Here is a 10,584-nt window from a genome sequence, read left to right as displayed (position 1 = left end):
CTCGGCTCCCGAGGTCTGGGGCCGGGCCCGGCCGGGCGGCGCTTCCCGGACCTGCAGCCGCGACGCGCAGCCGCCGGGACAGGCGTTCCGAGGCTTCAGGAGAGACCCGGGCAGGGCTCGCCGGGTGCAGCCAGACCTCTTGCCGAGGAGGAGCAGCGTCTGGTTTCCGTTCCTGGTGTTTCCGGAGAATGTTTCCGCGCCCGACCCGCAGGAGTTAGTTCATCCGTCCTCCACTTGGAGAGGAGGCGCAGCTGGGGAGCAGGGCGGGGAGCCGGAGCTTTGAGGGGCCGGGCTCCTGCTGTCTCCCTGGAGGGAGGGAGAGGACGGTGGTGGCGCCTCTGTCCCTGGCGTTGAGTCCCAGCCAAGAACCTCCTCCCCCGCAGGACCAGCAGGTGGCTTCCGACCAAGGGCGCTGCCTGGCCACCTGCGGGGTGGAGCGATTCTGAGCTGCCCCTGGGCAGGACAGGTCTGGGGGCCGAAGTGGTCCCGGGCCGCAGCTCCTCAGAGGGCGAAGGGCCGGCCAAGCTCAAGCCCCGGTGCTGGGCAGTGGAGACTGGAAGCGATCCCGACCTGTCTGAGGTTCCCAGGCTCAGGACAGGTGGAGTTCCTTAGGGCTGAGCAGGGCCCAGCATTTTGACCAGGGAAGGGGCGGGTCCCCTCCTGTCAGAACTGAGGAGCTGGGCTCCTCCCACCTCCCTGGTGACCAACACCTCCTCAGTCCTCTCGAAGGGGCAAGGGCCGGGGCTCCAGTCTGCCCCGCTGGGAATGCCCCAGCGCATGAGGAGGTTGGGTGTCAGTTCCGGTGGGGTTCCCCTGCACAGGCCTGCTTGGGGGGATGTGGCCTGCGCCTGGGTTGAGGATGAGGGCCCCAGAGGTCCCTGCTGAGGTCGCGCAGGTGCCGGTGATAGGAGTCCCAAGCCTTTTTCAGAACCGGGTTTCCAGCCCTGGCTATGCACGGCACCACAGGGGTGGGGCTTATAGCAAAACCAGGCGTTTCAAAGTCGGGCCTGGGCTTTGGGGTGTCTGTGGTCGCCAGCCAGGAGTGGAGCTTTGGCCCAGTTAATCAAGAACTTTTCCTTCCAGCCTCCAGCTCAGAAGGGCTAGAGGCAAGGGACCGGGGACAAGGGCAGGGCTCTAGATAGGCCCCTGAAGGACACCAGTGGAAGGCCACCTGCTGTTCCAGGGCTGGACTACCAGTCAAAATTCTGCTGAAGGTAAACCCACCTTGCAGGGAGGGGCAGCGTTTTCAGGCTGATGCTGCCACCTACTGGCGTTTAGGGAGATTGCACCCAGCGGAGCTTGGAGATGGAGACCACCCTCTGTGATCCTTGGGGGTTCTGCTCCCCTCTCCTCTGGTGTGGCTGCTTCCCACGTGTGCAAGGTGTGCAGAGCACCTGTGGGGCTGAGGGCTCTGGGCCGCAGCTGAGGACCAGAGCGCTTCCCGGCCTTGGCAGTGTGTGTGTGGAGCAGCTGTGCCCTGAGGAAGGGGCATGCTGGCCAGAGGCCCTGCTCCTGGAGCCTGTTTCCGCATCTGTAAAGTGGGTGTTGTATCCTTGGCTTGGGCCCACCAGGCCTTTCTAGACCAGAGTCCCTCTGGCCTCCCCTGTGGCCAGTCACATGTTCCGCTGTGGCCCCAGCCGGCTGAGGGACCTGCCCTGTGCTCAGGTGAGCTCCCTGGGATGAGCTGCTGGGTTTTGGTGACCACGTCTTGGGAAAGGAGGGCTGGTGGCGGGTCAGCTGGAGCAGAGGGGACTCACCGGGCAGCCAGCAAGTGTGAGGAGCAGGCCCTGGGAGGACCAAACTGGCTGCAGCCTGGAGAGCCATGCTGACCACACTGCCCACCTCACCCACCCAGCCCCGCCCACACGCCCTGGCATAGTCGAGCTCCCCATGGAAAACGCCAGGCACGCTGGTCCCGTGGCACGGGCTGAGTGTTCCTCACTGCTGTGTCGTCTGTGATGTCTCCACCGTTTCCTTGTGAAGCCCCATTGGAAGGTAGCTAATTCTACAGAGGAAGCCACATTGGCCAGTGCTGGACACAGCGGGCTGAACACAGACGCTGAAAGATACCCGGAGGATTTATTTGAGGCTTCTTCATGTTTTTATTGACTTCGTCTCACATCTCTAAACTGGCTTTTGGGTTATTTTTTCCTGTGGTATTTCCTAACCGTAGAACGTTACGAAGTTTGTGATTCTTTGCCTTGTGGTGTGGCTGGCTCAGCACGGCAGGCTGGCGGGGGGACGGATGCGGGGACGCTGCTGCTGCCTGCATCGGGGCCGAGAACACTCGGGGGCTCGGCTGTTCTCTGGGGCTGAATCGGACCTGAGGCTTCTGGTGGGGCTGACCCTTGCCCCGTTGTCCGAGTGGTGCCCCGCAATGGGGCTTGGCCTTAGCGTGGGCTGCACTGCTCCTTAGTTTGGGTTAGGGGCGCCTTCTGTCTCCACAGGGAGGTCTCCACTTAGGGGCGCCTCCTACACCTGTCTCCCATGCCCTTTTACCAGGTGCCTCGTGCCTGCCCTCGAAGCCCTCACGCTCCCTGGGGAGCGTCCAGTCCTTCCCTGGCTCTCTGGGCAGTGGTTGGCCGCCCTGGACTCTGTGGAATGACTTCCCAGGGGCTCTTTGCTCCCTCACAGCTGCCTGTGACATTTGTGCCGAACCTGACAGTTTGCTACTCCCCACCCCGCCCGCTCCTGTGCCCCCACCTGGGCACCCGCCGGCCTCTTCTGGGGTGGTAAGAGGAATTCTTTGCTTTTTAAAGATCAGCTTCATTAAGACACAATCCATGGAATGTGCAGTTCAGCCACTTACACTGAGATGTTCAAAAATTTTTAGTACATGTGTTCACGTGTGTCACCATCACCTCAGCTCAGGATGTTTCTGTATCTGGGAGGGGCCTGTCCCTCCCCGGCCTGGCACACGCTGTGACTGACTCTGGCTTCGCTGTTCCAGGCGTCTCAGCGGTGGAACTGCACGGGGCATTCTCCTCTGTGGCTTCACTTGTGGGAAAAAGAGGTCCAGAAGTCTGGTTGACGGCCGTGGCAGAGAAACGAGTCTGAGCAAACTCAGACTCCTCGGCAAACCGAGTAACTCGCCCCGCCTAGGCTGTCCCTTTCTGACCTCTTGCTTCCACACAGCCCCCCGCCAAAAAGTACTGCCTCTAAACCATGCCCCTAGCCCGCCTCCATTGCCACGCCTCTAGCCTGCTCTATAAAATGCCTGGTACTTACGCAATAAACTAGATCTGCGCCATCAGCCTGGTCTCTGGTATCCTCTTTATTCACCGTCGCTGCTTACCACGGGCCCAGGTCCCTCGACCCAAGGAGGTTCAACCTCATTCACTCACTCAGTAGGGCGTTCTGGGGCAGGGAGCTTTGTACCGTGTCACCTCCCAGCTTGTGGCCTCCTGGGGGGCACACAGAAGACGGCCCCTGTTATTGCCACTTCCTGAGCTGCCAGTGACTGCAGACACTGGCCCCTGGAGTGGACCTTCAGGTGCTGCCTGCCAGTCCCCAGGCGGGGCGTCCCAGAGGCCAGTGCAGCGTACAGCAGCACAGCCAGGGTGTCCCCGCACTGCCGCACTACTAGAGTAGTAAACATCACCCCGAGCAGGAGGACAGAAGGGAGGAGCCCTGGCAGTTACCCTGTTTCTGACTGACAGGATTTCTTTCCACCGAAAATGCCCTCCAGCTCCTGGCCACCAGCAGGGTGCAGTCCTGCTTTGGGGTCTCTCGGGCCTGCCCGCCCCACGCCACTAAGACGGCATCTGTGGCTTGGCCTCTCTTCCCGAAGGACAAGGCCTTGGGCCGTGCTGGGCACCTTCCCTGTGTCCCTTGGCCTCTGAGAACACCACGGGCCTCGGCTCAGCTCTGGAACCTCCACGCTCCCTGGAAATTCTCCTAGCAGAGTCCACAGCAGAGGCGTGGCTCTGGTTCTGAAAGTAAATCTGGGTAAATATGGCACAGGCATATGAGTACATTTTAAGTTTTCTTTTCTGATTCCTAATTTTATCACATTGTGGTGAAGGAACAATGTTTTGAGATGGTAATTTTATTGGATATAGTTCAAATTTTCTCTCCATTTCAATATGTGTTTAATCTTGGAAAATATCTCATGTGTATTGCTTTTTTGTTTTGTTTTGTTTTGTTTTTCCGGTACCGGGAATTGAACTCACGACCTTGCACTTGCCAGGCAGGAGCTGTGCTGCCGCTGAGCTAAATCCCCAGCCCCTCTCATGTGTATTTTATTTATTTACTTATTTTTTATCTTTTTGAGACAGGCTCTCACTATGCAGTTCAGGCTGGTCTTGAACTCACTTTGTAGCTCAGGCTGGCCTCAAACTCACAATGATCCTTCTGCCTCAGCCTCCCAACCATGTGTATTTTAGAACAGAACACGCGTGTGGGTGTAGGCCTGTGTATGTCTTAGGGAGCACACACTCCCATCCAAGCAAGAGCGTTCTGCTCAACTCTTTGGTCTGCATGTTTCATATATTTGTCACCTAGGTGCTGAGAGAAGTGTGATAAGTCTGTTTCTCACAATATCATTGATGCGTGACACACAAAAGCTGACAGACTACAAAGAAAATGCACCCCCCAGGCATCACTATTATCCTGGAATATTTATTCCCTGAAAACACTAACATGACCACTCTCTTTGCTCCATTGTGCTTTAGGTCCAGCATGTGTTCAATTAAAAAATTAATACACTTTATTGTTTTCAGAGCAGCTTAAGGTTTACAGAAAAATTGCTCGGTTGTGGGAAAGAGAGGTCCAGAGGTCTGGTTGACGGCCGTGGCAGAGGAGCGAGTCTGAGCACACTCGGACTCGTCATGTCCTCGGCACATCGAGTGAGTCGTCCTGCCTAGGCTGTCCCGCTCTGACCTCTTACTTCTGCACAGCCCCCGACCGGCCAAAAGTACCGCCTCCAAACCACGCCCCTAGACCGCCTCCATTACCACGCCTCTAGCCTGCTTAATAAAATGCCTGGTACTTCCGCAATAAACCGGATCTGTGCCATCAGCCTGGTCTCCGGTGTCTTCTTTGCACCGTGTCACCGCTTACCACGGGCCCAGGTCCCTCGACCCAAGGAGGTTCAACCTCACTCGGTGTGTGTCTGGTTTATTTCACTTAACATTACGGTCTTAAGGTACATCCATTCTCCTACAAATGACTCAAGTTCCTCTTTCTTTAAGGGAGAGTAGTCCTCTATGATTTGTAAATACTACATTTTCTTTACCCAGTCTTTTGTTGGTGGACATACAGGCCACGTTGAAGATTTAGCTACTTTGAATGATGCTGCTATAAATATGAATATGCATGTATCACTGTAATCTGACGTCTTCAGCTCTTTCAGAAGATACCTAGAAGGAGAATAGCTGGATTAAATGGAATTTCTAGTTTTAGTGGTTTGTTTTTTTTTGTTTTTTTTTTTTTTTTTTAGTTTTAGTTTTTTGAGAAATCGCCATACTGATTTCCACAGTGGTTTCACTAGTTTGCACCAGCTATGTAGAAGTTTGCATTTCCTTGCAGCCTCTCCAGCATTTGTTACTATTTGATTGCTTCACGTTGCCCATTCTTCCTGGGGTGAGATGGAATCTCAGTGTTGTTCCAGTTTGTAGCTCTCTAACGGCCTGCCAGCTATGCTAAGCGTGACTTCAGGTGCTTGTTGGCCATTTGCGCTTCCTCAAGTGTCTGCTCCTTTCAGACGCCCATCTTTGGATTGGGTTTCTTATTTTGGGGGGGGGGGGAGTCTGACTTTTGGAGTTCTTTGCATATTCTAGATCTGAGTCTTTTGTCTGAGGAACTGCTAGAGCATCCACTGTTTGATAGTCTTACATTCTTACATCTGGTGGACTGAGCAACTTCCCTGAAGATAATGGTATGCATTGCTATCACTTTGTTTTGAGGTAAGGCATCGTTTTTGCATTGTTTTGATGTTGTCTTCATTGTTGTTTTGTTAGTTTTTTAAATTTTTAAAATAAAAAAGATACATAATTGGCAGTATGGGGGTGGATCGTTCTCAAAGGGAGGGGACCAAGAGATGCAGGGAGGGGAGGGGAGGGAAGGGGCTGAGAAAGGACTTGGGAGGCCAGGCGTGGTGGCACATGCTTGTAATCCCAGCACTCGGGAGCTGAGGCAGGAGGACTGTTGTGAGTTCGAGGCCAGCCAAGGCTACAGAGCAAGACCCTGTCTCAAGAAAAAAAAAGAAAAAGGGAACCAGGATGTGTTATGTGCAGGGACCATCTCCCCACACACAGTGTCACCGTTAGGTTCTACACAGATGCACTAAACTAAAAACAAACAAATAGGAAAATCTATCAGAAGGACAGAGGACTCCCGGGGGCTCCCTCCCTGCCCCAGTCTCCGCTGTGGCCACCCTGCGCCAGCGTTCGTGCTGGTCACGCGCTGACGGGCAAGTCTGTGGCTGGCTTCTCCGGCTTCTCCAGCAGTTTGTGCTGTTCATGCTGTGGCTTTTTACAAAGGCGCAGTGACGTTTGTCCTTCTGCAGAGCAGTGTTACTGCCCTAAAGTCCCCTCTGAGCTCCATCTCTTTGTCCCTTCCTCTCCCTACGGCTCCCGTGACTGTCTCTATGGTTAGTGCCTGTAAATAATTTGTTTCAGGTGAACAGTATGTGCACTATTTTACACATATTTTACCGGATACTACTGCACACTGTGTTATGTATAGTATCGAGTAACGGTGTGCAGTATTGCACAGTGTTATACAATATATAGTAGCACCCCATAATAAATATTCTCTGTATATTCTGTGTTATAGAAATATATTCTCTATTGTATGTACTTACATTTACTATGTCACTCTACTTTTGTTGGGGGTAGGGTTCTGTACAAGTTAATTTGGCCAAATTACTGATTGTATTGCTTAAAATGTCTGTATATTTATAAATATATCTTGATTTCTTCTGCTACTTGAAGTGGTTTGTTAGGTCCTCCTTATGATTGCTTTGTCTCTTTGTCCTTACATACCTGCCAGATTTTGCTTTATGTTTTTAAAATCTACATTATCAGGTGCATATAGATTTGCAGTTACTACATTTTCCTGGAGAGCGGAGACTTCTTTTTTAGGGGGTACCAGGAATCAAACTCAGGACCTCACACTTGCCAGGCAGGCACTGTGCCACTGAGCTAAATCCCGGGCCCTAGCTGAGACTTCTGTCATCATGAAACTCCCTTCCCAAATTCCAAAGCATTATTAGCAATCAGGTGTACTTTGACATGAATGTGCTTGTACTTGCTCCTTTGGCTTCTGTTTGCATGGCTGTTTTTCATCTTTTGACTATCAGTCTTCCTACACCTGTACTTTGAAGCACATATCTAGTAAAGAATGTGTGATGGTTATTATTTTAAAGCCCAGTCAGGCAAAAAATTAAAAATTTAAAAAGCTGGGCATGGGGCACACACTTGTAATTCCAGCACTTGGGAGGCTGAGGCAGGAGGACTGCTGTCAATTCAAGGCCAGTCTGAACTACATAGTGAGAGCTTGTCTCAGAAAGCAAGCAAGCATGCAAGCAGGGAAGCAAAAAAGCCAGCCCCGTCAGAATTCCTTGCCTCTCCGTTGGGGCATTTCTTGCTTATGATTTATTTAGTCACCAATGAACTTGAGTTTAAATCTGTCATCTAAGGACTTTCTGTCCCTCTCCTCCACCCCTTCCTTTGCATTCTTGCAGAACATGTTTACACGCCCTCTGAGAAGTAGGTGCCGGCTGGCAAGCAGGTGGGGCTCCCCAGGTCTTCTGCTTATTGACACTTTTGCCTCTTTCCCGCTGGTAAGCGGCAACGCTCTCTATCGCATGGGGCGGGTATCCCTCACCACCCAGACCCTGCCTCGCTGTCCTGTTCAGATGTTCCTCGCTCCTGTCACCAGGCCTCAGTCCTTCTGTCGGTGAATATTTCAGAGTGGGTACAATGACCAGGGTTTCTTAAAAAGCCAGGATACCATCATTACACCTAAATGTGAGGGACGGCCGAGGGTGACAGTTCCTGTCTTTGTCTCATGATGCAGACTTTTCTGTCTTTGAAAAGGCCAGCATCCAAATAAGATTCACACGCAGAGATCAGTTGCTGCGCCTCTGCATTTCCCTTTCCTGCCGACAGTTTCTCTCCACGTCTGGATGTGTAGGGTGTGCTGCTGGTGTCTTGGCTGGGGCCGCGTTGGATCAGGTGACAGTTCTGGCAGTGTGGCAATTTTGACAATATGGATGCTGCCTATCCAGCAGCGGAGACATCTTCCCATTTTCCGATGTCCTCTTCAATCTCCTTTTTCAGAGTATTGTAGTTTTCCCTGTAGAGGTCTTACTCTTGGTTAGGTTAATTCCTAGGTGTTTTATTTTTCTTGAAGCTACTGTGAGTGGTTCATCTTGGTGTACACAAATGCTAATGATTTTGTGTGTTGATCTTGTGTCCTGTGACATTGCTGGAGTTCTTCGGGCCTTCTATGTAGAGAACCATGTCATCTGCAAGTGAGATCATTCGAGTTCTTCTCCTGCGTGTGCCCCTTTTATTTCTTTCTCTTGCCTAATTGCTCAGGCTGATGTTTCAAGTGCTGTGTTGAATAGAAGAGGTGATAGCAGATGTCATATTCTGGTTTCTGATTTCAGTTTTTCCCCACTTAGTGTGATGCTGGCTGTTGGTCTGTCATATCCAGCTTCTATCATATTCAGGTATGGTCCTCCACACCTACTTTTCTCAGGGAAGCCCCGCCAGCTCCTGCTCCGAGCCTGTGGCTGCATGCGCTGGTCTGAGGTTACTCAGCCACTGAGCACTGTGGAGGCCGCGCTGGAGCAGCATCCTGCATTTCCCTCTCTGGTTCCAGCTGAGGATTCTCCCGTCCCAGTGCAGCTCTCCGATTCCCATGGCAAACGTGTTGTTAGTTCTGCTTTGCTGTCCAGCTCTCTGCTAGACAGTCGAGGTCAGCAGCGCTGCACACTCTCCTCCGCTGTGTGAGGTGTCTCCGTATGACGTAACCCTGTTTCTTCTCCCCGTCAGCTCCCTCCGTGTCCCCAGTGTCCCCCACTCACTCCGGTTCCTCTCTGGGCGCAGCGCTTTGTCCTGGAGAAGCTGAGGCGCTGGCACTCAGGCTCTGAGTGCTTTTAATGTTTTCTCCCTGGTTTTCAGCCACTTGACTCCGATGCTGCAGGGTCTGTGTATCTATTTTCATTCACTGAAGATTTAAGTTTTACATCTACAAAAAAACTGAGCGGAGAGTACAGAGTTCAGAGGCCCCCAGCCTCCTCACAGCTTCTTTGTTACTGCCTTGCGGGGCTTGTTCCTGTCAGAGGAAGCATTGCTCTAAGTCTGTGTCTACAGGGGCTGCAGTCCCAGGGGCACCCTCAGTGCTGTACTGGCGGCAGGCAGGGAAGATGTGCGGAGCGGCACCAGCCATCGGGTCCCCCACACGGCTCTGGCTCCGCTGCCCGGGGAGCTGTCGGGCTCTGCTGTCCCCTGTCTCCCTGATCTCCGCACTTCCTTCACAGGCTGACTGCACTGCAGTTCCGTTGTGGGGAATGCAGTGCGTGGTCTCTCGATCGGCTTCTCCCGCGGAAGGCTCTGCGTCTGAGTTTCCCCATGTCTTCTCCTGGCTCCAGCGCTCACTCTCTTGGGCACCAGCGCCCCTTCCTGGGCCTTCTGAACCCACCCAGCCCCGGCCTGGATGTGGCCGCACGCTCGGCCCAGCCCACACGGAGGCACAGAGGAGCCACTCTGGCCTGTCCCCTTCCTGGACTCCTAGACTTGAGCGCACCCAGGGCAGCTGCCTTAAACCACCGCGCTCTGGGGGGCGTCGTGGCAGCAGGTGATGGATTCTTGGCTGGTCTCCCCGGACTTCTTATCCCTGAGCTGTGTTAGAACACGTTACACCTCATCCGTGTGGCAGCAGCCGCCTCCCTCTGCGGTGGCGCCCCGGGCCCCTGGAGCTGGGCAGACGCCTTGGCCCACCCAGCCGGCGCCTGCAAACCTGCTCAGCGCACTCGGCACTGCGTTGTCTCGGCCGGGCGCTGGAGCAGAGCGGAGCGGAGCGGAGAGCAGCCTCCCAGGCTCACCTGTGCGGGTAGCGCTCACCTTTGGGCAGCACCGAGGGCTCTGCCTGCGCGGCGGGCTGGCCTTCGGGGGAGCCGTAGGCTGCACTGCGCCCGGCCCTGTGCTCTCTGGAGGAGGGTGGCGCCGTCCTGCCAGGAAGCTGCCGGCGGGGCGGGGCGGGGCGGGGCGGAGGGTTTGGGCAGCTCTCCTCCTGGCCTCCAAGGGGCAGCAAGGCCCTGGGTCTGCGCCCCTGTGGTCAGTTTCGGGAGGCTTGGGGGACCGCAGGGGCGCAGTGGCCAGGCGTGTCTCTGGAGGCTCTCGGGGCCACAGTGCAGGCCCTGGGTCCTCAGAACACCTGCGGGGCAGCCAGGTGGTCGGTGCGAGGACGCCAGGAGCGGAGGGTGGCGGGGAAGGGGTGCCGCCCACACGCCCGGGCCCCCGTGAGCGCTTGGGGTGGCGGAGGGCTCCTGGGAGCGGAGGACAGAGGCAGAGGCAGGCTCACGCCCCGCCGCGGTGCAGGGGCGGGCCCGACCGGCCCGGGGCGCAGCAG

At 54.7% G+C, this 10,584-nt stretch overlaps 1 protein-coding gene across 1 annotated transcript; it reads left to right on the top strand.

Annotated features, from left to right (window-relative positions):
* The first annotated feature begins 188 nt into the window (after window positions 1-188).
* LOC106147211 lies at window positions 189-3,241 on the top strand. Its single transcript, XM_013507432.1, has 4 exons — window positions 189-213; window positions 285-598; window positions 2,635-2,732; window positions 2,951-3,241. Exons 1-4 carry the CDS (start codon window positions 189-191, stop codon window positions 3,198-3,200), a joined length of 687 nt encoding a protein of 228 aa, XP_013362886.1. The 3' UTR covers window positions 3,201-3,241.
* Window positions 3,242-10,584: the final 7,343 nt, after the last annotated feature.

Source organism: Chinchilla lanigera, unplaced genomic scaffold (assembly GCF_000276665.1).
Source record: "Chinchilla lanigera isolate Chin_1 unplaced genomic scaffold, ChiLan1.0 scaffold00127, whole genome shotgun sequence".
Classification (NCBI taxonomy): Eukaryota; Metazoa; Chordata; class Mammalia; order Rodentia; family Chinchillidae; genus Chinchilla; species Chinchilla lanigera.
This window is presented reverse-complemented; position numbering and strand designations above follow the sequence as displayed.